The 27,531-nt window shown below is 36.1% G+C and overlaps 1 protein-coding gene across 14 annotated transcripts in view; it reads left to right on the top strand.

The window, feature by feature from the left end:
• KDM6A (lysine demethylase 6A) overlaps positions 1-27,531 on the top strand; it is a 162,453-nt gene that overhangs the window by 24,974 nt on the left and 109,948 nt on the right. For all 14 annotated transcript variants that reach the window (XR_006164923.1, XM_042788532.1, XM_042788533.1 and 11 more), the window contains exons 3-4: positions 10,599-10,707; positions 22,609-22,658. Coding sequence is in view for 13 of the 14 variants with exons in the window: in XM_042788532.1 (XP_042644466.1) it covers positions 10,599-10,707; positions 22,609-22,658 (159 nt within the window). In the remaining variant the exon portion in view is untranslated. The remainder of the gene's footprint in view (positions 1-10,598; positions 10,708-22,608; positions 22,659-27,531) is intronic.

Here is a 27,531-nt window from a genome sequence, read left to right on the forward strand (position 1 = left end):
TTTCCTGTTGTATTAAACTGTCTTTATCTACCCATGAGTTTTACCTTTTTTTTTTTTTTTTTTTTTCTATTATTTAATATTTGGGCTTTTTTCCCCTCCAGTTCTCTCCCTGATCCCACTGGGTGGGGGGAGTGAGTGAGCAGCTGTGTGGTGCCTAGTTGCTGTCTGGGGTTAAACAATGACAGAAGACAATCAACTTTTTAGTGTTAAGGAACTATCTTTTTAATTAAAAACTCCTGAGTGACTTTATGCCCTTGGTCACTATGTTGGTACATTTTTGCAGCCTCAAGTTGGTTGCGTTTTGGAAAATATATTGCCTGTAAAACTGCTGAAGTTCTTTCTAAGGTTTTGCATTAATGCATACTTGAAGTTGATGATGTCTACCACTGTAAACAATATAGGAATTGATCCCTCACCTAAAGGCCTGAGTCATTACAGCTTCAGTTAAAGAGTCAGATACTTAACCAAAACACCTCCGTTCTGTGGAGTAAATCCAGTGCAATATAGCATGTTCTTCAAAAGTAAAAGCTTCTCAACAAATGTCTGAAATGTGTATCATTCAATTATTTCTATCATTTAATTTCAAATGGAAACCCTATAGTAATCAATTGTAAGGAGATTTTCAAGGGCATTTGGTATATGAATCACATACATAGGTAAGTTTATGAATGCTGCCAAGAGCCTGTGAACTTTCTGATGTTAAATGCTGTACTGCACATCTGTTCTTCTGGAATACTTTGTCCCATTTTGTATCCCTGTTGATGAAGTTAGCATGTCAGTGGGTTTATAAAATGCTTTCTAACAGTTTGATTGTTTAAAGATTTTTGAATTTTCTCTCTGATTCTGAGAGACAAGCAGTGTTTTTAGTGCTTAGAGATACTGATTTAGTCACTGTGAAAGGCAGTATCAATGCGACACAAGATAAATGGCAGGTTAAAGAATTGGGTTCCGTACAGTGGAATTCCGCTTCTATTGCTCAGTTTTTATATTTTAGTCTACAAATAGACATTTTTAAAATAAATTAATGACCATTAGCTATTTTCAGTGAAGTTTGGGCCTGGCAAACATGTAAGGGTAGTGAATTGTATGTAAGTTGTGGTTTTGGGGTTTTTTGTTGTTTGGTAGTTGGTTGGTTTTGTGGGGTTTTTTTTTGGGGTGGGGGGGATGGTGGTGGTGGTATGTTTTTTTTTTTCTTTTTTTTTTTTTTTTTTTTTCAGTCTGAGAAGTTTAGCTGGTTTAGAGGATTGGCCTTTGGATATAGGTATGTTGGGCATGCGTATTGCTTTTCCTAAACTGTCGTGACTCATTTTTGAGGCAGTTTTGTGATAATGCTCATAAAATTCTATTGTTAATCATGGTTTGAACATGAGGATGCTATTTCTGGATCTTCAGTTATTTCATACTTTCTAACCTATGCTGTCAAAATTGAAATGTAATACAACTTTAACCATTATTTTTTAAAAATTAGAGTTGCATATTAGGGAGTTAGGCGTGACTGGTTGTAGAAGCCCATGTTATTGAGTGCTGTTCTATGTATGGTTTGAATGGTGTCGTCTTGTCCACAAGTATTGGAGTAAGGTGTTAAGTAGTCAGATTTTCCAGTTTAGTATCTCTGAAAAAACATAGAGATTAACAGGGTGTTAGCATTAAGCTTGATATGTGCATGTTTTTCCACCTGGTATTTGTTAATATCCATCTCTGTATTGGATGTCAAATTTGATAGGGCTTGGGAAGCAGCATTCAAGAAGGATGTCTTCTATCCAGCTGCAGGGGAATGTTAATAAACACAGTCCGTGTTGACAGCCTGCATGGCTATTTACCCTGCGGCTACAGGATTCTTCAGGATGTGTTGTCTGTGAAAATTCAGTACAAAGTTTCACTTGTCCAGAAGACTTTGGCCAGTTCCTGAGGAATGCTTGAGTGTATTGTCATTTTACTTGGTGTTTAGTGCATATTATGATGCAAATGTACACTAGTAGCTAAAATAATTTGGTCTTGCACTTTCTAGTGCATAAATACCAATTCTGAAGTCTATATGAATGTAACTCCACAACTGTTAATGTCTACTTGTGCTATGTAGCAATGTGGTTTTTTTTTTTCTGGAATGAGGTATACCAGCTCTTCATTAGTTGTGTGACTGTATCCAGAGGACTGTATTTCTCTTCCTCACTGCAAATTTTTTCCCTTTAGGCTGCCACATGAGGTGGGAAAGGTGAAGGATAGGGCTGGGTGTTTGCAGGCATTAGCAGAGATTGGAATTATTGTGTCACTTTTCAAGGTGTTTACTGGGTCTACAGTTCTGCTCCAAAACATTTTTCTGTGCAAGCTGGTTTTCATTCACATTTGGTTATGTCAGTGTTTCTCATTTTTGTATGTGGGCAGCATCCTCATTGTTTAAGCATAATTAAGCAGCCATAAGAGGAACATATATGAATGACAGTGGAAAAAGGAACATGATATGTGGAGTGGTAGCTGTATGTGAGATTTCGGTGATGTCATGGAAAATCTTTGTGGAGCACCCTTCCTGGTATACTGGCTATGCTAACTTTAGAAGTACCAGCATTCTGAGACTCTGAAAGAATGGTATTTCAGTATTTGAAATCAGGTTCCTTCCATTTTGGTGGTTTTTTTATCCTTTGTGTTTTAACATTCCTTTACCAATTTGATGTCTCCTGTGGTGCTGAAAACTCCATACTTCCTATCCTTTTATCATTAGTTTTTACACTTTCTTCGTAAACAGCTCCTGACCCATTTTCATCTTCATTCTTCTAAAATGAATCTTCTTTTCCTTGTATTTTCAGATTAAGCTACCAACCATATTTATTTCTGAAAACCAGGCCACCTCTGGTGCTTAAACCCTTTTGGAACCGAAGTTTATACTGTGCAGGTTTAGCAGAGCAGAGGAATTTATGGTAGTTTTTAAATATTTTGTAATAGTTGTTCTTCTATATCACCTTGCATCCAAACAACAGCACAGAACATAATTCTATTTAGTCTGAAACTAAGTATTTTCACAAGTTTATATGTTGTGTCAGTGTTAGTAGACATTTTATTAAGCATATGTATGTACATTGTTCTCTGTTTAATACTTCTTTGTCAAGCTTCTTTATTAATTGCTTCATTGTCATCTTTATGCTTGGTAGCTGATAGTGTTACATTTCCAAAGACTTGTGTCTGGATCAGGAGATGTCTGCACAAATAAAAGTTATTCAGATTTAAACTTTGGATTTTTTTCTCAGGTAAAATAGGCAGCTATTAATGCAGACTCTGGCTTTAATTGTTTGTTTTTTTTTTTTTTTTTTTTTTTTTTTTTTCCCCTCCCTCTCTGGGTTGATTTTTAATTGTATTTCCAAATTTATTTACCCAGGGAAATAGAAAGCAGCTATTTGATGTATGATATCTTGCTAAAATCTATATGAAAATCTGTAGCCTTCTAGATGCAGCTGGTTTAATATTTTCAGAAAAGATAAGTTTATTGAAATTAACTGTCTGAATGTTTTGAAGTATGACATGCTTGCATCTCAGTTGTGATGTTCTATGTTGGTATAACTAAGAATTGCTAGAATAAAGCCACATTTAGTACTCTTAAATTTTACTATATGGTGCACTGTTCATTAGCTCTAGAACAATTGCTAAATCAAGGTGCTGCAATTCTACTTGAAACAGAATTATAATGGTAGAAATAACAGAAAAAGTTCCTGTATTCTCAGATAAAAATCAGCCATTTCAATTGCCTATGAAAGTTACTGCTACTTTTAAAAAAAAAAAGTTTTTTAAAAAAAGAGAGTAACTATACAAGATTTGGAATGATGAAATTCCATATAGAATTTGTCACAATCTCCTGAATCTTCTGATTATGAAATATTTTCAGGGACAGAATAGAGACCATTCTGTTTGCTGATAGTTTAGAATTTGTTTTCATTTCCTGTATAATGTAGGTGTGTCTGTACGTATATACACATCTATATTTGTAAACATATCTTGCCATATTTAAAAGAAGTAATGGTGTGTGTGTGGGGTGTGCATGCATCCTAAAGGTGATCTCAGAATGAATGCAGTGATTCACTACATTAACTCCAGTCAACAAAGTTTTCATCAAAATGCAATTGGTTATGGATACTGTTGGCTGAAAATGACTAAGCTTCCTGTATTTTTTGATGAGAAGCCTACACTATTGAGTTTACATCTGTCTGACAGAAAACACTTGTCAAGAATGTCTTACAGTTGATAGTAAGAGTTCTTTATTCAGTGGTGGCAAGTTCCGCCCCCCCCCCCCCCCCCCCAATGTCACTTTTTTCCATTTATCATTGATTTGCATATATTCTATTTTGTATTCTGTTCTGCAGTTCTCTGCTTTTTATGAAGCAGTATCCCTCATTTTTCAATAATTGTCTTCAAGAAGAATTATTTCTAAGTTACTGGTGTCTCCTATTCTCCATCTGATTGTAGCATTTGTTTTGGTGATACTCATTCTCTGCAGTAGGTTTCTAACTTGGGGTTTTTTTTTCTTTTTTTTTTTCTTTTTTTATTTTACTATTTGTTTCTTATGGTGATAGTGTGGTGCTTTCACTCCAGCCTGTAAAAGTTTTTTGTGCGGGCTGTTTACCTTTTAGTTAGTTTTCATGATAATTTCCACTTAAAAACCTTACTTCTGCTGTTTGCTGCTTCTCTTCTCTTTTCTACTTCCAGATTATACTGAACATGTAACAAATATTTTTTTTAAAATGATGTCTATGGTAGATGAGTCCTAGACCACAATAGTGGCTTTTAAAGAAAATTGTTATCATCAGTCTATGTGTGTAGCTAACATGTGCAACTGCTTTTCTTTATTGCTTGCATTGTTTATTCTTGTGTCCTGTTTCATGAAGCATTAATTGTAGGAAAATAAATTGGCCAGAACTGGTGGTACGTTTCTGGAGAAGTGCATGAGGAGGATCAGTTTTCGTTGTTCTATACTACTTACTGTTCCTGAAATGCTAAGGACTTTGATCTTAAATATTAGCAAATTAGAGTAATTGTATTCTTTTCTCTGCAGAAGTAAATGAGATGTTCTTTTAAGTCATCTACAACCCAGGAGGTGGTGTTTATCCAGCCAGTCATTGATGGGGTGGGGAAATAGTTTGACTTCTGAAGATTGCAGCCTTGTCTTTTTTTATTCCTTGCTTAGCTGAAGTGAACCTTGTTCACACTTATGTTGTTGCAGAGCAGGAGCTAGAGCTGAATCAGGAGGTTCTTGGGATGATAGCTGTTGTCACTGTTACTAGAAAATCTCGTGTGCATTTTAGTCAGTTGTGGCATGGAGAAAGGAATGGAAGAGAAGCCTTTCAGAAGATCCTCTTTTGATACTGAGGTGGGGAGAATGAGCTGAGCACATACATGAAGTTCTGTTTTTCTGGTCTGTAGATAGCCTTCAGACTGACTGGTAGTGGATAGTGTGATCATCACTTCCTTGTCTAGCGCTGTCTACATAATTACTTTATTTTCCAGAGGGTTAAAATATCCTGTAAGAGCAAATTAACATTTAATTTCTAAGCATTAGAGTAGTACATATTTCATTTGTGAAGAGTCCACTGATGCCCCTCTCTTTGAATTTTTTTCATGCTTCCAGTTCATTGCTTGCTCACAAAACCCATCCATTCAGGTTATTGCTTTCTAGAGAAACAAGAAAGTGGAAGCAGGAACTGTGTGTGTCTCATTGTCCACTCCCCTCCCAACCCCCCCCACCAAGGAAGGCTTATCTACATATACAATAGTGTTTTCTGTTGTGAACTTTAGGGTTCTAAGAACATCTTGAGGCTTTGAATTTGTAATTTTACACTACGTTGTCTGTGTTAAAATACTATCTTTTTCTTAAACAGTTAATTTATTGCCCAGTAAAATTCAAATAATTTATTTCACTGAATATTACTGCCCAGCTGTTGCCATGCTAACAGCTTATATTGATAGTTTTTTGGTTTTCTGTAGTTGTCAATATTCCTTCTGTGTTTTAAGTAAAAATTTCCTGACTCGGTGCACTCTTCTGTTTTTATTTTGCTAATATATTAAAGAACTAATAATTAACATTTTGTCATATTTGGCGATTCAGTCCTGCTACTTACTTCTTAGTCAATCATGCTTGTCACAAGTAAGAAAAAACATCATTACATCATCTTCTTTAGAAACCGTTCAAAAAATCTGCATGTTTTTTTTTCTTTTATATTTTTAGCACGGTTGTTTAACAGTAACTTGAATTTGTGCTGTAAAATACAAATAATTGTACCCAGTGATAATGGTGAAGTTTTTTTCTTCATATTAGTTGAAGTAACATCATCCGTCCTTCTCCTTTATGAAGTAGAGCTGTAATATGTATAAGTGAATTCTGTATACAGTATTTAGAATTCTGGTTTTATCTGTTGGACTGTTTTGTTTTGGTTATAGCATATTCCCACTTCCAGGGTCTTTTCTTCATAAAAAGACATCAGGTTCATAATAGACAAAACTGGCATTTGCTTTATGGGGTTTTTGTTTGGTTTGGTTTTTTTTTTTTTGGGGGGGGGGGGGAAATGTTCTCACAGCAGAGGGAAAAAATATTCCAGTTCCTTTCCCTTTTTGGAATAAGTAGTGAACGTACAGGTATTTGGTAGTGCATTTTAAAGGTGATAACGGAGTTTTTTTCCTTTTGTGAACACATATGAATGTTTTGCTAGCTTTTTCCAAATTGACAAATACATTAAACCTTTCTCTTCTTCACTGTATTGTATTTAAACGTGTCCTAAGAATTGGTCGTTGAATTTGTGAAATCAGAATGCCCTCAGTCATGAATTATGATGTCATAAGAGGTGGTTTGTAACTGTCATGTCAGAAGTGTTGACAATAGTGTATTACTTCAGTTTGCTTTTAATCAAATCAAGCAGGTGGCAAACAGCATGAGTATTGCTTCTTTTTTCTTGTCATATAAACAGGCTTGTCTTCCTGAAGCCATTCCTGTATTTGTTTCCTGCTTCTGCTCTGGTTGTCACACTGCAAAGCAGCTGCAGATGATTATTTTTTCCGAGTTTCTAAATTCTTCAGGTTTCCCTTTTATCTTCATGCAGCCTTGAACAAAGGGAAGAAAGCGTATGACCTTGTGTAGCAATCTTCCTTTTCATTTCAGGGTCTTTCTCTTTCTTGTTAATTTGTCAATACTAGCAATTCTCAAGGCTGGCTCCATTGAGTGCATTTATAAATCCATACAATGTGGACTAAATAACAATACTTAAAAACCTGAGGGGTTTTTAACTTCCTTAGAATTCTTAGTGTCTTGGGATGATTTAAATGGGTTGCATAAATAGTGCCATAGATGATCTTTGCAGTTACAGATCCACTGAAATGAGATTTTTTGATTATTCCTTCAAAGAAACCATCTACACATATGTGTAGTTGTGATCTCCCTCTTCAAAATGTTTTGCATCCATTCATTCAACTAAGAGACAGATTCTTATACGTGCAGAAAAATACTTGTTCCTTTCCTGAGGTGTTTGTGCAGGGGTTTGATGGGAAAGAAGGTTTCTTGAGCAAAACCAAAGTTGGATAAATCAATTTGACTAGATGAATCTGTCTGTGCTGGCTAATAGGAAGAACAAGAGCCATCTACTGACCAGTCAGCTCATCCTCCAGAGACTTGGAGGTTGACTTTGGTGTTCCAGCTGAGGAAGTCAAGCTTGCACTTAGTTGCTGTTTCATTTTATTAGAATGTGCTAGAAGAATTTCAAAAACTCATATGAAACAAGCCTCACAATTTTAGTTTGCATAAATGTAAGTGTCTTCCTGATAATGTTGCAAATAGGTTAGTGATCAACTGAGAGGGTGTACTTAATGGTGTAGCTGAATTGCTCTGACAGTAACTGTTAACTGTTACTTAAGTGGAAATCCTCTTTTGCAGCTCTGATGTCCTACAGCTTGCCTTGTGCTGGTGTTAGTAAGATGGCTTAGTGGTATCTTTAAAGTGTATTCTAAAGCAAAGGGAAAATCTGCCTTGTTGAGAATTGATCTGAGTTGTGTGAAGGACTTGGGCACAGCTTTTTATATCCCCACTATATGTAGTGCTTCAGGTATTTGTGATGCATCTTTTAACGAGGATTTACTTAAAAAGGGACTGTGGAAACGTTAAGGGTCCCCGGCTGCTTACCTGTTTAGGTGTATGTGATTTATAATTTCCTTGAACATCTGTATAGAAAAATCCTGTTATATTTGTTCATAAAGTCAAGTTCTCTTTAATTACCTGTAGCCATGTAATTCAGGAAATAAACTACCCTAACTTCCTCTCCAGCAGTTTTTGTAAGCTTCCTGTTGCAGTGGCAGTTTCTGTATGCTCTGAACAGTGACTGAGTTGTAGAAGACAAAATACTAATTTAAGAAAATGTCATAGTGTGAATATTCTCTTCAACGTATGCAGCAGGTATTGCGTGTCATCAGAAAATGGGAGAGCTATCTGCGAGTTAATCCGTGACAGTAACATTATGGTCACCAGAAAGAATTGTGTTACGATTTGTACAAATCCAGAGATCAGACCAAAAATAAAAATTGGGGAGAGGGAGCAAAGTGCAAAAAACAAGATTCTGCATTAAAACATTTGCAGATCTGAGTAGGTTCAGCTGGTGAGCCTGAATGTTGAAAATTGGTTTACACACATACAGTAATTTTAAGAAATTCACTTTGGACTCGTGTGCTTTGCTTCTGATTCCAGGCATCATATTCTTTAGATAGAGAGTTGGCTGACTCCAAGAGGTATTCATAGTGATGGGAATAAAATAAAAGGAGTAGTAGCTTTGTTTCACTGTCAACAGGATTCCAGGCCTTCCAGTGCAGTTTGTGAGGGCAAAACTTAGAGGTTGAATAAAATATTCTGCAGCAGTTCTTTGATGTAGAAGCAAATACATGTCTCAGTATCTTCAGAATATAGCCAAATAGCAACAGTTTGAAATATATAATTTAAATGGTTTTATTAAAGAATTTTGATACCACACTTACACCTAATAGATTTAATATAGATGTTTCCCATTTTGCTGCAGTTTTGCAGCAGCATAGCTTTGTTTTTATCTATCTGAACTTTATTCCTGAAAACAGACATAAAATAAAGCTATTCTGGACTGGAAAGCAGGAGAAAGCATATGTAATACCTCTTGAGTGCCTATCTTCTTATTGCTTATTGGTTAAAAAAACAATTTTAAAACTAACATGGCAAGGTAAAAATGGCAAATTAAAATACAGATTAGATTAGTAATTTGGATTCTCCACAGGTGTGTTTTAACTGTTTCTTAACATTTCCTCATTTTATTGTTGGCATTTCTCATTTTGATGATTCATACAAGTGTACACAAAGCAAATCACAAATATGGGCAAGACGACTAATTTATATTTGGGCTTAAGTATTACAGGCTAGATTAATCTTTTTTTTTTTTAACCCTTTTCAGTTTCTAGTTTTAATAAAATGACTCAATGAAGATTGTCATTTCAGATTAAGTATTAAGGTCCTTGATTACTGTAATATGTTAAAATCACGCAGTTTATCATTGCAACCAAATTTGAGATATAGTCAAACCATGAGTTGGTGAAAGTCATGGATTAACGAGCTGGAATTGTGGTTTGTTGGAAGTCTGTCAAGCTTTTGAGAACTTGTAAATCTTCTACTGGTGCAGAGGACCTTCCCTCTCATTTAAGTTTATTCATCTACTTAATTTTAATGGCTAGAATGTTCAAAATCAAGAAACTGGAAGTAAAAAAAGTTGGGAAACTGATTTTATTCATTCATTCATTCCCAAAGTTTAAATAGGGTCAAGAGGTAAGAATACAATTGGTTAAAGACCATGACCATTATGGTGAATAGAAGGTATCAGTTCAGTTTATTAAAAATGTTTGTTTGCAGCGCAGAATATACTTTGTGTGTGCCACTTAAACTTCCAGGGCAACTTTTCTCACAGTAAAATTCCTTTCTAATTGGATTCACATCTCTAACTTTAGCTTTGCTTAGCCTACAATAACTGTGTAGCAAGTAGAAGGTAGTAAACTGCATTTTACAACATGATAGAGGTATGTGAAAGGAATCAGATCTTGGGAAATATATGCTAAGGTATATAAATTGCCTAAGCAAGCATGCTGAGGTAGCATATTCTTCAGTAAAAACTAGTAATATAACGGGTAGAATGAAATGTGTATCCTTTAGAAAAAACAAACACAGAATGAGAAGAAAATTAGAGGTTCATTTCTTGCAGATTGGGAAGAATAAATAAAATCATCATCAATCATTTTGCATTTCATTGATTTTTAAGTTAAAAATGGCTCTGTCTGTTAGAGGCTTGCTTTATGTTTGGGAAATCGAATGTTTCAGGAGTCCACAAATAAACCAGAGAAAACTTTGTTGTTAATTTTCTGTCAATTTACATTAGAATCAGTGAACTTCCAAATCTCTTCTGTCAGATATTACATTTTTTCTTTGAAAAATAATGCTAACTACATTATTGAGAGTTCTTGTAGACTTCTTGCCTCGCAGACTAACAAGAAAATTTGTTATTTCACAGAAAATGTATTATTTACTTTAGTTAAGTACAGAATTTTGAAAACCTTGTATTTCTTTTTCCCAGGCTGTTCGCTGCTATGAATCGCTAATTTTGAAAGCTGAAGGAAAGGTCGAGTCTGATTTCTTTTGTCAGTTAGGTCACTTCAACCTCTTATTGGAAGATTATCCAAAAGGTAAGGTTTTTTTAGTACTTCATAAATCTCACTGGGGGATTGTCATTTGATGTGGGTGACACAATAGAATGAAAAACATTCGAATAACTCATTGTTTTCTTGGTTTGTATTATGTTTCAAAGGCCATAACAGAGTAAGACTGATGTCTTTATGAAAACAGTTGTATTCTAACTTCTCGTTCTTATGTTTTTTTTTTTTTAATTAAAAAAAAAAAAACAAACCCTAATCACTAATGGTTCAGGTATGAATATGAAGTTTCTTTAGCTTATATGGTAGTACTACACTGCCTACTTCCTTTTTCTGGTTCATTATTACATGACTGTTCAAGCAGTTGAACCTGTGCTTCTGAAGATTTCCTATGGGGTGTGGGAGACATGGGTGCATAGGACAAGAGCCTGTCTTAGTGCTTTCATGTATGTCCACAATCTCAACAGGTAAGGCTAGGCCGAAAGTGTTAATTCAAAAGCAAAAATCTGTGTGTTTCAAGGTCTGTTTTAAATACTGAGTGAAAGAATGGGTGTAGGGGGTGGTGGGGTGTTTTTTTTAATGTTTCTGCTTCATCAGTCTTTGAAATTACCTAGATGTTTTTTTGCCATCACTGCAGCCAGAAAACACAGAACCTTATGTACACTTGGGCTTTGTTGCTTGTGGGTCAGTAGAGTGATTTTTTGGTAGTGGTGTGGATTCCCAAAGATACTCTGCTGTGTCGCTGACTGAGCCGTAGGGCTAAATCTTCAGCTTGTCATGTTGGGTGTCAGGCCCAGTGTCTGTTAGCTGCCTCCCTTCCACTGAGTGTGGGAGGTATGGATGAGTAGAAAGCCTTTTATGGATCTTATTCTACCTAGCTAATCAGAACAGGTTAGAATATTTAATTTTTTTTTTCATGGGTTGTCTTTTTTTCATTGTTGCTGCTCTTTAGTTTTAATATGAATGCAGTTATTTTTGACTTTGTGTAAGAAGCAAACAACACTCCCATCCCGAAAATGTCTACTCCCATCCCATGCCTTTTTCCAAACACACAAGAATACTGGTTTACAATTACCTTGGGCTGTAGAAATTCAGAAATTAATTATAGATGATAGTATTTCAAAAGTACTGTTCAGTGATTCAGTCTAGCTGTGGACTGTTTTGTAACAGTGTGTTTATGTGTCCACTTGTTCACTATATCTGGCATAAAACTGTGAGTTAGGGCTCCTGGAGCCTTCATTTTTTTTAGGTGACAAACATTTAGGTTTGATATTACTAGGGAAGAATTGGCAGTTACTTAAATTCAGTATGTAAATTCAGAAGGCTTTGAGTGATCAAAGCACCTGTGCCTCTGTTGAATGTTTGGGAACCTCAGGGACCTTACTACTCACAACTTGTAACAACGTATTGGGAACCCACAAGTTGTACCTACATCCCATCCAACTGGTGTAATATAGCCACTGGTGTTTCCAATTCCAGAGACATGGGGAAACGTGAAGGGAAGGTGGCAACATGTTTGCTATAGAATTTACTGAAGAATAGTCCAATTCCATGTTTTCATTTGTATTTTATTGTAAGGAAATTCAACTACCCCTTCTGCAAACAACTTACACTGCTGTTTCTGATCAGCTTAATACAACTTGGTACGACGGGAGTGCAGTATGGCTTACTGGGTATATTTTACTTGGCAAAGACAGCACAGGATCGTGGGCTGAACTGTATTAACTCTGCTGTAGAATTGGTAACGGTTAAGAATGACCGGACTAGGCATTGCTGTGAATCAGAGGTGAGCTTTACTGATGGGGAGTCTGCTTTGTGTACTGTGGATGTAGTTTCAAGAACAAGTATAAAAAATACAAATGAGGGTTGAAAATACCAGTTCCCCGGAACTGTAAAGAAGTGTGAGCAGAACTGTGTGGGAAGAAACATCTAGGCATTAAAAGCATGAATTAAAACACTTAGTACTTTCTTAGATGCCTGTTTAAAGTAATATCTAAAATCATGAAAGAAGTCTCAAGAACTGAAAAAATTTTGTTAGTAATGAAGTATACATATATAAAAAAAGAATGAGGTATATCTGTATTTTCAAAGAAATTGAGTAGTAGTGAACATAACACTGTAGGAATTTTAATTGATGGGAAAAGGGAAGTGAAAGGGTTTTCCTTTTAAGTAAGGAACACATATTCTTATCCACAACAGTGGTTGAACTCCAGTACCAAGATCATAGAAGTATTATCCATAGTGCAAAAAGTCATAAGTGTTCTATACTCAATTTACTACTCTTAGTTGAAAGAAATAGAATGCTGGTGCATTGTATTATAAATTTAAAGTAAAAATAAATTTTATTCCATTCTGTAAATTCTGTTACTTTAATTATCATACATTCTAACTACAATTATAGCTAAATTTTAAATGCTTGGGAACTGAAAAGTAAAGGGAGTTCAGAAATGTCTTGATCTTGCTAATGTATATTTTATCCAGTTATTAAGTCCTGAAATTCCGGAAGTGTAAAATGCTGGAGCAGGATGATCTACAGAAATATAAATCTGTCTAGTCTGAAGTTAGTCTTGGACAAAGTTTTGGAGAAGTTGATGTATTTAATAAATCAGATGTAATTAATAAAATACCATAAGATAGTAGCATGACTAATACTAAACAACTTTTTTTTTTCCCTAGCAAGCCTATTATTTATTCAGTTAAGTATCTTTAATAAATGTGTACAGCTTTGTACATCATGTAGAAAGGTGTGTCTGTCTTTATTAAAGGCAAATGTGGTAGTGTTCTTTGCTTAAAAGCATTTACAGTATAGTTAGAGCAAAGTAGAACAAAACTGTTAGTTGATCGCAGAAGTCTAATCAGTGATCAAGATGCAGCAATGCTGGGTTGATACTGATCTGTTAGGTTTTGTGTGTACAGTATGTTCTGTTTTGATTTGTCTAATTTTTTCACAAATATGTTGACATATGTGGATCATCCAGTTGGGTGTCTGTTGCGCGTTAGTATTTTCATACAGCTAACACTTTCTTATAAATGTAGTAAAAAAGACTGTAGGTCATTTGTTTATCAGAATTAGGACTCATACCCCAGAAAAAAGGGACCTTGAGAAAGATTCATGGCAGGTTACCACATGTCATTATTGGAACTAACTAGGCAAAGACTTCCCTTGCTGAAAGTACGTGGGGGAGTATCAGTTACGGGCAGTCTACCTTTCAGTGTGGTGTAAGTTGACGGCTGATGCCTTGCTGAAGTCTAATACATCTAGCATATATACTTAGATTTTTAAATGAATCCTGTTGCAGTAATTTTTCTAGAAGTGCATTATGTTTTCTGTCATGTGTAGCCAGTGAGGCCCAGATTTAGTATGTTTTGGGTTTGTGGTGGTTTTTGGTTTTTTTTTCTTTTTTTTTTTTTTTTTTCATAAAAAGAAGTACTTGTCTCCAACAAAAGTTGTCAGTTTATGTCAGAAATTACTGGATGAGGTTCATTCTTCTCTGCATTATAGCTGAGGTCAGACTAGAATTTCGCAATGTTTTTGCTAGCCTTTAGCATATCTGAAGGTGTTCTGCAGCTTGTAGTTTTCCCGAAATCAGTGGGTTTGAATTGCTGTTGTTAACTAAAGGGTTTTCTCTGCAGCCATGAAATTGAGTTGTCTTATTAACTGTACTCTTCTCCTCTTAGAAGATCCTAGGCAAGGTATCAGCCTTTTTGCAGATTTTGAATACTGTGAGCCACTGACTTGTGTTCAGATGATTATAACTAAGGCAGACTGATTAGGTTTAGGAGGCATGTTCAAGGTAGTTTCTGTTCCCAGCTTCCGTTGTCTTGATTATGACTGGTCAGAATTTGGCATCAGGATTTCTGAAAATGAGAGTGTTTGCTCCTCCCAGTCAAAACTATTCTGTTTCCTCAGTAGCATTTTCTTAACCATAATCTGATGTCTTCCTCCTTTTTTTTTAACGAGGCAGCTATTCCCCAGCTGTTTGATTGTTTCAGAGCTTTCCAAACCCCTTGTTCCCTGGGCGTGTCTTTAGTGGCACCCCCTGTCTGCTTGTTGCTGCTCTGTGCTTTGCGCTGGCACAGCTGAACATGCAGCTGTGTGGGGAACCAATCCAACTGAAAAATAACCAAGCAGAAAAAAGTGATGCAATTGCCCCAGAATGTGAAACCTCAGCCCCAGGTTTTGCTAGAGGAGGTTGATGAGTTGTCATGTAGGCTTTTGGATGCTGGCAGCATTGTGAGTCCAGCTGGGACCCCATGGTACATACCTGTGAACTTTGTTTGCTACTGCATTCCTTGAGAGGGCTGCGTTTTTACCAAAGTTATTGTGCTGCTAGTCTTGGAGGAAACTGATGCTACATGAGTAGTTGGAGATTTTTTTAGTGTTTTTTTTTTTTCCCCATGACACTGGTTTCCATGACAAGTACAGAGTGTCGTTGGTGTTCTTTAAGGTGTAGGTTCCAGCTGAATGCTGTTAATGAGCTCATGGACTTTGGCATCTTCTGTGTTTTCCTTAGAGATCTTTATATCTATTTTGTGGAAGGCTCATATATGTTGGCTGTGTTCCAGCCAGTGAATTGGAGGAGGACAGCTAACAGTTACACAAGTGGAGACATACTTTTATCATTTGCCTCCTTGAATAGCTGTTCTTGAAGCTAAGTTCATGGAAGTAGAAGTAGATAATGCAATTAATGAATGATTTGGGAAAAACATGCAATTATTCACATCACAGTTACTAAAGCACAGTAAATACTGCGCTAAAATAATTCTTACTGCTGCACTCAAGTGGTGATCACATTTTCTATTTACTATGTCAGAACAGTTTTATTAATACTTATTTAGTTTGTAGATAGTGACTGTTGTCAAAAGCACTAACGTAAAAATATTTAAATAATTTTTAAGATAGTGTTAATTAGTCCAAGGGCATCTTTAAGCAATTGCTATGCTAAAATTCAAAACACAAGAAAAAATACAGACTGTTCATTGAGGTGCTCATTTATTAAGATACAGCCTAAAACTAAATGTTTAAACATTTTTTGAATGTTCTTGAGTAAAGTTGTTTGGCTGTGGAACAAATCCCAGATTCAACAATATACATGCATTCCTTTGTACTTACAATTCCAGCTCTGTAGAGAATTTCTCTGAGTGGTTAATGTCTTAGTCTTTTAGGATTTTGCAGGAATGTATTGTCATTAGGACACATTTCAGTGCGCTGTGTTCTGAGGTAGAGAGTAGTAGGAGTCATCTTACAAAATGTGAGAACTTCCCAACATACAGGATTGTGCTAGTTGCTGCTGGGCTGTCTTTAACTGATGAGTCCTGGAGAACTAGAATGGATTATAAGTAGCATAGCTACTGAATGAATTGAGTTGAGGAAGAGATGACCATGTTTCAAATAAGTGTGATTTTTAGGTTTGTGTTTTTATTTTGTTGTTTGTAATTCTTAACTGTCAGAAATCGGGTTGCTTCTATTCAGAGCTGTTTATTTCATCTTCAGGATGCTGGTGTTAAATATCGGGCTGTTTAATTTCAGGCAGTTCAAACCATTACGTGAAATTCCTATAGAAAGAACAATGTTACCTTAAGCTTAGAACATGAAAATGTTGTTTATAAATAGTTTGAGGATTGGGTGTGGGGGGTTAGCAGTATAACATTATTGTTATAGAATATAGCTGGACCATGTTTTTTGTCTGGTTGTCTGAAAATGTCCATTTTGGGTAGTGTTCTAAATAAACATGAAATTGTTAAAAGTCATTTTGCGGAATATGCTCTTTGGAGGATTTTTGAGCTTCATGTGATTCCATTGTGTTCCTTCACTGATATTCTCAATATTCTCAATATTTTAAGACCTTTCATAGGGTTCATTAGCAAAATAATTTCTGTAACAGTGAACTCCTTGTCAAACTAATGTATGTCTTACATGTTTAATACTTGCTAGTCTCATGTGCAACTCATAGTTGGATGTGATCATGGGACAGTGGGTTTCTCACCACTTTACTGCATTATCTTTCCAGATGAGGATGTGTAGTTGTTAATAAAATTACTTAGATGACTATTTGGTGATTTTTCTTCTAGATGTATGATTGTGTTGCCTTTGTGTGTCTGCCTTCATTCTGTGTTAAAAGGAAGACATGCTTTAGGTTTCTTTCATCATCTCTTTGGTACTTGCAGCACAGAACTCTGGAGGAAGTGGAGAACATCCTCTTTCCTGAGGCCTTGGAACAAAAGACCTGAGCTGCATTTTGCTGCTCTAGCTTCCACAAGGTCTTTTTTGGTCACTGTAGAATCACTGAGCTTGGAAAAGACCTTAAAGACCATTGAGTCCAAGCATAAAACTAACAATGATAAGTCAACCAATAAACCATGTCCGTAAGCGCCACATGTCTTTTAAATAACTCCAGGGATGGTAACTCCGCCATTTCCCTGGGCAAGCTGTTCCAATACTTGACAACCCATTTAGTGAAGACATTTTTCCTAATATCCAACCTAAACCTCTCCTTATGCAACTTGAGGCCTTTTCCTCTTGTCCTATCACTTGTTATTTGGGAGAAGATGCCATCACCCACCTCACAACCACCTTTCAGGTAGCTGTAGAGAGCAATAAGGTCTCCCCTCAGCCTCCTTTTCTCCAGGCTAAACAACCCCGGTTCCTTCAGCTGCTCCTCACAAGACTTGCTCTATAGACCCTTTACCAGCTTTGTTGCCCTTCTCTGGACACGCTCCATCACCTCAATGTCTTTCTTGTAGTGAGGGCCCCAAATCTGAACACACTATTTGAGGTGCGGCCTCACCAGTGCCGAGTACAGGGGTACAATCCCTTCCCTAGTCCTGCTGGCCATGCTGTTCCTGATGCAAGTCATGATGCTGTTGGCCTTCTTGGCCACCTGGGCACACTGCTGGCTCATGTTCAGCAGGCTGTTGACCAACACCTCCAGGTCCTTTTCCACCAGGCAGCTTTCCAGCCAATCTTCCCCAAGCCTGTAGTGCTGCGTGGGGTTGTTGTGGCCCAAGTTCAGGAGCCGGCGCTTCGCCTTGTTGAACAGTACAATTGTACAATGGCCACGGCCCATCCATTCAGCCTGTCCAGATCCCTCTGTAGAATGTTTCTACCCTCAAGCAGATCAACACTCCTGCCCAACTTGGTGTCGTCTGCAAACTTGAAATCCCCTCGTTCAGATCATTGATAAAGATATTAAACAGAACTGGCCTCAGTACTGAGCCTTGGGGAAACACCACTTGTGACCGGCTGCCAACTGGATTTAACTCCCATTCACCACAACGCTTTGGGCCTGGCCAGCCAGCCAGTTTTTTACCCAGCAAAGAATCAATTCCATTGACTCAACATTTCCTCACCTTTTGATGTCTTTAATTTTATGGCCCAGCAGTGCTCATCTTTCTAGGTTAAAACACTATTGTGGATAGCACCTACAATATGTAATAAGCAGTTTCCATAACCTGCATATGTCTCCTAGGTGTTTAAGGAAGATTTATTTTTCCTTGAAGCATTGCCAGATTTAGAGCAATGCAAGTGTCCTTTTCTTACTTCCTTTGTGCAGTTTTTCAGCTGATTTTCTGTCCTACTACTCATTTTCACATCAGATAAGCACTAAGAAATATTAGTGCTGCTTGTTTAAAAAATAACATAGAAATTTATTTGTTTTAATTTAAGAAAGCAAGTATTGATTTACACAGAGGAATATGCAGCTTTGAATTGTTTTACAGTTCTCTCTCAGGGGTATGTCATCAAATTAATGCTTGCTATTAACTTTTTAAAGTTCAGCAAGCCAAAAATCTGTTAGTCACATTTAGCCTTGCAAGGTGCCACTAGATGGTGTCAGTATCTAGTTCACTTTTTCTTCAGTCAAGCACTAAAATACTCAAACTATTCCATGTTCACATCACTTTCAAAGCTTTCTTAAATTTTCAGATACAATAAAGTGGGTTTGTTAAGAGCAGATCATAAAAGCCATCCTTAAGTGACTGTGTGATTTGTGGTTAGATGTCCTCAAAATGACAGGTAGGTAGGTATCATTCAGTCTAAACATTCTGCTGCCCATTTTCACCTTATTTGTTTAGGTTATGTGTTTAGACTCTGGATATGAAGAGAGACTGTCTATTGTACTACTGAAACTATTATGTATTTTATAAACTTTTACCATTTTCTTATGAAATTAAGTAGATTTTTAAAAAATAACGTCCTGAAACCACATACATGGTATTTATGTAAAATCGATTTTATATTCTCTATGTGAAATCAAGGAATCTTAAACAGGGGCAGATAAGAAACTAGTGTCATCTCTGTCCTGATTCTGAGATGTCCCTTGACCCTAGTCATAGTGACAGGAAGGCAAACTCTTAGTGGGCATATAATAAAGGCTGTCAGCGTTAAAATAACTGTAGATATTGCAAAGTGGGTGGTTCTGGGTGGCTGTAAAAACCTGTAAGAAGAGAAAACCAGTAGACTCTGACTGTATGAACTCATTGAGGGTCAGCTCTGCACTAGGTGACAGAGGCTTAAAGATAGATTCCAAAGCAAGCCTGAGCTGTGGAGGTTTCTTATTGTCCAGTAGTTTTAATTTTTTGGGTGGAAAGATGTTTTTTGTTTTTGTTTGTTTATTTTTTGTTTCACAGCTATTTTAGGTGAGCATTCTTTTAATCTCATTAAACAGCATAGCTGATGGTGATTGATCTGAAAAGCTTTATACACCTTTGGGGCATATACCACCATCACCCATCTCCCACCCCTGATAAATTCTGTGTCTGCCATTTAGTAGGTTGTATAGTTTTCAGGAGTGTGGTCGTAAGGATTACCTGTTAGGCAAATAATGTAAATGGCCATGTTTTGAAGAGAGATGTTAATAGGAAGAGTGTAAACTGATACAGTAAGTAATGAAATACTGTGCAGAAGGTTGGCAATAGGTAACTATGAGCACCTTTTTAAGGAATTCTTGAATCACTTGTGCAATATTGTTTTAGATGTCTGAATGTGGTGCCACAACTAGATCATTTTACGAATATAGTTGAGAGTGAAGCAAGAACTATTATCCTACTGTTGACACTCAGTACTGTTCTTCCTGAGTCTGGACATGCATTTTCTAGGTGCTCAGGAGTGTTTTGCATACTGAAAAAAGCTGCTGTGTATTTGGCCTCCAACAATTCCATATGTTTAAGAATTTCAGTGGCAGACTTTGAGATTGGAAAAGCTCAATAAGATCTTCCTAATCAGAAGATTGTCTGCAGTACTCTGCTGTGCCTAAGAGTGATTTCAGAATCAGATTCATTCCTTACAATGAAGGCCTTACCTTCTTATTGTGTAAACACGGAATATGCTTCAGCAGTCCATGCTTTCCATGTGCTTGTTTTAAATTGTAACATGAGCCTGGCACGTTAAAGCAGTCATGTCAGCTGTTACTGTGGGAAGTTGCTAAACTTTATTGAAGAATGGAAGAGTTAGAAAATAAAATAATTTGCATTCATCAGCACTAAGGAAAACTGGTAGTATATCAAGGAGCAAAGACTCCTTTCTTTAATATAAGAACTTTTCCCTGTGTTAAATGGAGGTGCTGGAATTTCTCTGGGCAAGTTTCTTTGAGCAGTAACATTAGTGGAGCCTAGTTCCTGTGCCTCTCAATCTTCCTCCTCCCCTGACACAGGGTTTTATGGGGTCTGAATGACTGAATACCTACAGATATCTTCTCTCTCTTTTTTCAGTGCTGCTCACCTCTGTCTGGTTGTCTCAGGCAAGGGAACAGGGCTGCGCACGCGCTGACTACATAGAGTTTGGAGCAAGAAGAAAGGCTTGAGCTGTGCACCCTTTTATTTGCATAAAGAATGTTTTGGTAACTCAGTAGCAGTAAGGGCCTACCCCACCCCGCCACCCCCCCCCCTTTTTTTTTTCTTTCATTTTTAGGTCTTCTGTTGCTCTTCTATTTTTTTTTTTTTTTAAATGTTGATGTTTTATGAAGTTATTAGCAGTACTTTAACTGCTATAAGGAAACAAATTCCAGCTCTTGTTTAATGGATATGCCCTTGTGGGTACTCATACACAGCTACATTGAAAAAGTTCTCCCTTTTATTTTCCCAGTGTAAATCCTTAGCATTGTATTTAACATTCTTTTAATACTTTTATTTTATCCATATCCACTGTATAGTTAACTGCAATAGTTGCTATAATAGATTACAAGAAAGTCCTCAGTTTACTAAATCTTGCATTAATATGGTGCTGTTGAATTAAGTACATGAAACATGCTTTAACCTTTAAAATTGAGATAGGTATGGCTTGCGTTAAAAACTAATGTTTAATTCAGGTGTGGTACATTACAAAGCTGTATGTGTGTGTGTTTTCTATTTGGGAAAGCTATGTTCAGAGATAATTGTGCCTTTCTGTCAAAGAGCCCTTAATGATAGCTGTGAGAAGGTGAATCTAGAAGGAGCATTTGGGGTAGGGGTTATTTTGTGTTACTGTGAACATCCTTTATAGCATAATTACAGAATGTGACTCAAGTATGCGTAATCTTATCTTAACATTCTTAAACTCATATTGTTAGACTGCAGTCATATCCTTCAGTTTGTACCAAAATATTTAGAGGGGTGGCAGAAGAATTGTATTTTTAAGTTGTGAAAGATTTAGCCTGATTGACTAGATTATTAAGTGATTTTATTTGTCTTAAGTTACATGTAACCATTTACACATATTTCATGTTGACAGTGTAAGGATGGTGAGTGTTCTAGCGTTTTTTTCTACTCTGGGCACCCAAATAAATCACAGTTCAGAGCAGCAAAGTTAGAAGCTGGCTTCACAAGCAGTTCCAGTGGTGAGGGACACCTGATGGCCATGATTCAGCATGTATCAGTTAGGCATTTAAAAATACAAGGTTGTGAATCTCCATAGACAGGTGAGTGCAAAGGTATATTTTTAGAAGGAAAAGCTCTTTGTGCCTTGTCATTATGTGTATGTTGTTCTTATTGGACTTTTGTTACGGAAATGAATATGCAAGACAGTCATTAAAGGGTGATAAAATTTAGGGCCATTGTTTATCCATTATTCCACTTGCAAGAAATGAACCTGCACATAAAGTACATACTATTCTTACTGTTTAGTGTTTGTAGCTTTTCAAAACAGAGGTTGTCTTCTTTTGTTGTTTGGAAAATACATACTGTGTAGGAACCATTCTTAAGAAGCAAACACTTGAAAAATAAAAATCTTGGTGTTACTGCAGTGAACCATTATCTAAAATTCTTCATTTTTGGATGGTGCCTAGTGCAATGTACTTGTAAGAATTAAAGCCTGTTTGTGTTCTAGTCTGATGTGGCCTGTTAGCTGAAGGGCAAGATGAATCAACCAGAATTTTTAGTGGGGAAGAAGGATGCAGGAATGGTGGCTTAAGAAATTTGTTGCTAAGTTAGAGATAATATTCTACTGAACAGAGCTGTTCTTAGCACTGTTTCCCAGGTTAGTCTTGGTCTTAGATGTCAAATAAAATGTAAGCTTTTTTCTGCTTGCTTTTGTTTCTCTAGTTACTGAAGGAAAGGGCATTTGAAATTGATTTCTCTTTGTATGTCCCTCCACACCAGTTCTTTAGAAATTACAGGACATCAGGGAACTTGGTAAATGAGCTACATGATTAAATTTTTAAATCTTACAACAGCGTTGTCCAGGTTGAAAATACCAAAATTTCAAATTATTTCTTTGTTATAGGTTTTCTTTAAAATATTGCTTGATTTACATTTGTAAGATTAATAATAAATATACTTTTGAATTGACATTTCATAAAACAAAATTATAACCTTAAGGAGTCCATTACTCACACCAGTGTACTTATTGTGCAGTGTTACTTTTATTAAACCATTTATTATTTTAATGTTGTGTATTCTGACTCTTTTTCTTCAAAAAAACTGCAACAAAACAAATTCAACGTTCGTTTTTCTTTCCTACAGCATTATCTGCATACCAGAGGTACTACAGTTTACAATCTGACTACTGGAAGGTCTGTATATGCTGATTTTTCTTCTTTTTAATACATCGGTATAGATGATTGAATTTGGAAAACAGATGAATTTCAGTATATCATGGAGCAAGTAACCTTCAGTTACTTTTTGGCATATTAATTGGGTCTTAATGAGAATGTTCACCTATATATACAATTTATTATAAATCTAAGTGGAAATGAATCTTCACACCATTTGTTGAAATGGCAGATCAATTAGCCTGACACATTTTAGATTCTGAAAAAAATATTATCCATTACTTCAATTTTTCTAATGTAAGCATAGATATTTGGATACGTATGAGTATTGGGAGAATCATAACTATTTGAAAGCTGCTGCGCAGGCGTTGGACTTATACTAGGAAAAATGTTCTCAGGTTGCTTTTTATTTCCTCAGATGCCAAATTGTTTGAAGTCCCTTTCAGTATTTTAGATAACATTCTTATGTAAGTCAGGAAAAAAATTCGGTTAGTATAGCTGTCTTATCTGTAAGTCCATGTAGAGGTATCAGGACTTTAAATGAATAAAATGTTAAAATTTCTTATAGCAATATTGTAAAATAGAGTTAGCATTGTTATATTGCAACATTAAATAATTTGAAGCTCATGATTGAGACAGAGGTACAGGAAAGCACGTAACACAGTAGATACTTGTGTGGTCTTAAGCAACTGTTTTCCTTAAAAGTATGTGTAAGTACATATTTCAAAGAGGGAGGGCTCACTCTGGAAGGACATCAATACCAAGTATATACTGACATTAGGGGAACAATATTTTCTATGTTCTTTGCATTTTATAGGAACTGTAAGTACATTCTGAAAATCCTGTAACAACTCCCATTTTGAGGGGTGGAAAGGGAGAAAGGCAGGGTAAATAAAGGGTAGAAGAGTGAACTGAAATAAGTATCTTCTGGCATATGGAAGGAGAGGTCCAACTGGAGAGTCCTAGGATAATTGTTCGTATTGTCTTGTGAAGTCCCTGCTCCAGTAGAAGTCGTACAAGTGTCATTTTTGCATCAAGCCCTTTTGGAGTTGAAATAGTTTTTTCAGAAATAACCCCTGTAATTTAAAAATTACAACAATAAAAGTATTCATCTATTCTTAGTTCTTACATGCTCTCAGTTAGTTTTAAGATTGCTGTAAATGAGTGTTGAAATGGATCAATTAATTAAACATCTGTTGTAATAGTTTCTGTTGTTTGTACTCTTCCCATGTTAAGCATTTCAGAATAGTTTGTGACTTGAATTATTTTTTCTGGCTTTTGTTCTAATGGCTTATTATTAGAAGTGGTAGATGATTAGTAAATAATTTTCCCTGCATTTTCAGGGAGTTCACAGTGAAGTGTAAATTATTACATGTATTTGCGCAGGCATAGAGTGTTTCAGTGTGGCTCCGAATATTATCTGCAATTAAAATAAAAGCAAACTCTAATTGTTTTGCAGTTCTATTTCAAGAACATGTATGGCAGTGAAATGTGTGATCAGTGCTTGAGTTGTTGAAGGCAATTTCTGCTTGTACACTGTGTGCTGATACTCTAACATACCTGTTTCTTGTGTATATCTCAAGAGTTTTACCATGCAGAGATTACTTCAAACAATTTCAGCTGCAAGCATGAGAGAATTGTTTGGAGCTGAGAAAAGAGCATTTTGACTTCTACAAAGGGGAAAAAAAAAAAAAAAAAACACAATAATTTTTCTTCAGGTTGGCCTCACCATGGAATGATACTATGCTACTTGATCTCTTTATGAACTTACTTATAAATGTGTAGCCCAAAGTGAGGGGTTTTCCATAACAATTCTGGAGATTTTCTTTATTTTTATATGCATGAAAAAGAGCCTGAAAGAATCCCAAATCATTTTTCAGTTAAAAACTTTTTTGCTGAAACTGATAAAAATCACAGGTAAATCATACTTCATCCTATTAATGGATAATGAAGCTAGTCTGGAGTTAGCAGTGGGAAGCAGCCTGGAGTGGATTTAGAGAAAGGTCTTTACCCCACTTCTCCCAATGGAGAGGATTTCTTGTTTCTTTTTATCCTTAATGCCTTGTATCTGTAAGAAACCATTTAGTCAAGAACAGTAAGTTTTGCTGTATTTTGGTCACCCTTACGTACTGTTTTATGATACTTTGTGATTAACTTTTTTTCAGAGGTACAGATGACTTTTAAAAAGTAGTCACATTTCCTTGGTTTACTATTGTGGTTTAAGACTTTTTTTTTTATTCTTACAGGGTTAGATGTCATCAATTAAGTTGCTGGAATTTGTGATGGTAAAGAAAGGAAGAGAGAGAAGGGTGTGAAGAAAGGGTGGTATTTATGAACTGTGAGGAGAGAGCTGTGTGAGAGAACTGAGAAATTGATGGAGAGTGCTGAATCACATGAAGGTTATTATATAAGGCAGGCTTGAAACCAGACAGGAACAGTTTTATAAACTTAGGCAGCATATCTGAAATTACTTACTGTGGTGCAGTACAAATTTAAGTGGTTGAAATAAGTGTCCTGCATGTGCTTTGTTTTATAAATAGAAAACTTCAAGAAGTCTTGTGAGAGATTTTAGCTTGATTTGGGTATAGTTTGGCCTCTTTATGTAGTATTTTTAGTATCTGCTACTTTGGGTTTTTACTGTTGCATGGGATTGGTAATTGATCATTATTTTTATATGTTGTTCATTATATTCATTCTACAATTGATCTTTTTCCTTTCATGAGGAAAAGCATTTTACTTTTTTTTTTTCATAGACGTTTCTGATGGTCTGAATTTTTTACCAGGTTGTTTAGTGTCAGAATTTGGTGCACAGGTGGTTTTGTTGGCAATACAGTAAGCATTTTGTTAATCCTGTGGAACAAAAAGAGAAAGAAAAAACGCTTTACAAAATATATTACAAATTCATGTTCTAGTGAGAGAAGTGAAGTTGAAAGATTAGGAAGATGCTGTGTTTTACCATTTACCAGATCAATACTTCCTCCATTCTGATGAGATATTACTTCCTTTCAAATAAATAATACCTGTATGGACAGTTTTGAAAGAGCTGGGTTGCATTATACCACATACTCCCAAATAGACCACTTTTTGCAGTAATGTCTTTAGGCACCCACAGATCAACGTAAAATGTTGCAAAATTACTACATTTCTGCCATTTTTGTTCTGCACAGGCAATGTGGTATCTTAACTCTGCATTTACAAAAATTTTTTTACTTGAAATCTTGTGAAGTAAGTATCTCAACTTTGGTAAAAGTTGAGGTAACTTAAGAGAGTTCTTGCATTCAAGTAGTTTTCTTAGTGTTTCTTCTTATGTGCCTATACTAAAATAAATCTCCCTTCTGTGCAATGTACTTCATTCTGATTTCTTTTTAAAACTCCCCTGTGTCAACATGTTGGGGGAGGTGAGGAGTACTGTGGGGGATGAACGGATAGGAAGGGCAGTTCAGGAGAAGGAGACAACAGCTAGAATTGCAGTTTGTAGATTTTGATGCTACTGAGAAAATAAAGATATCAAGTGTAAGTGTCTGCCATGGTTATCGGTTTTGACATATTCTGAGGAGGCAGGATTAGAAGCTCAGTAAGGAGTAAATTATTCCTGATTTTATCTGAACACGATGGCAGATATCTGGCACCTGGAAAAAGTTATTTTAATCATCTCATGTGGTTGTATTATAATGCAGTTGATCATACTGAACTCTTTTATATAATGTCTGGGTTCAGGTAGGGCTGTCCTAACAGAAATTTCAGTACATGAGTGAATTGAGTGTGTGTTAAGTGTAAAACATCTGTATCTGTTGCACTGACATGATTGCCCAGGGCAGAGGAGAACTAGAAACCTTCCTCCACAGATGTGGGACTGCAAGAGGTTTCAGTGTTCACTAGAGTGGTTCCTGGGAGGGTTTTACAGAAGAGCCTGGTTGTCTGGTACTTTGATTAGAACTCCTCTGCTTTAGCATAACACTGCTACTGCAACTCTTACGTGGTTAGATAATCTTGGTCACATATTGTCAGTTAGAAATCGTGTGCCTGTGGCTGTTGCAGCACAGAATTTGAATAAAAAAACCTTTTTGGTGTGGGTATATTAGGTAGCAGCAAGTTCACATATGCTGATTCTCTGCAATGTTTCCATGAGCTATCTATTATTGACATCTCTGTGGTTGGGGAATAAATATGCAGCTTTCTAGATAGGATTTTAGTCAAATCCAGGGGTGTGTGGGCAACTACTGAGGTGCACGAGGACAGCACTGCTGTTGTACCTTATTCTGAGTGTGTTAATTCATTAAAGAGAAGGATCCTGTCTTAGAGGATTTTTGTAAAAAAAGGTGTGTTTCACTGAAGTAACAGAGGGTACACAGATACTTAAACATTTCTATCTATATGTGAATAAGTTGGAGGATTGCCAGGGAGCAGTATTTAGAAATGCATTAAGTGAACCTTAAAATGGAAATTATTTACTCCTGTATCAAGGAAGAATACTTACTGTGGACTGGGATGCTAGAATTTAGATTGAGGATGCCTTGAAAGTAAAAGAAACCTCAATATATTCAGTTATACTCAACTGTAGTATCTCTTTATAGAGAAGTGCTTAGAGTGGATCAGTCAGAAAATCTGAATGTTCCTTGAAATGTTTGAGGAATGCTTAACTAGTGAGTTTTATCCTCCAGCATGAATTCAGAGATAGACTTCTTGTTAGCTGTTGACTTTGCCTAGAAAGTTGCCTACAAGAAAAGTAAATCTGTCAAGTGCTCTTTATCATTGTTATAATAGTGGTGCAAATTAAGGTTGTTTTTGTTTTGTTTTTTTAGTTAAAAAGTGTTCATTTATGTGGTCAGGGTGAAAATGTCAAAGACATCTATTAAACTTCAGTGAGGATTTTCAAAGACCTACTTCTGTGTTA

Source organism: Tyto alba, unplaced genomic scaffold (genome assembly GCF_018691265.1).
Source record: "Tyto alba isolate M040663 unplaced genomic scaffold, T.alba_DEE_v4.0 Super-Scaffold_14, whole genome shotgun sequence".
Taxonomy (NCBI): domain Eukaryota; kingdom Metazoa; phylum Chordata; class Aves; order Strigiformes; family Tytonidae; genus Tyto; species Tyto alba.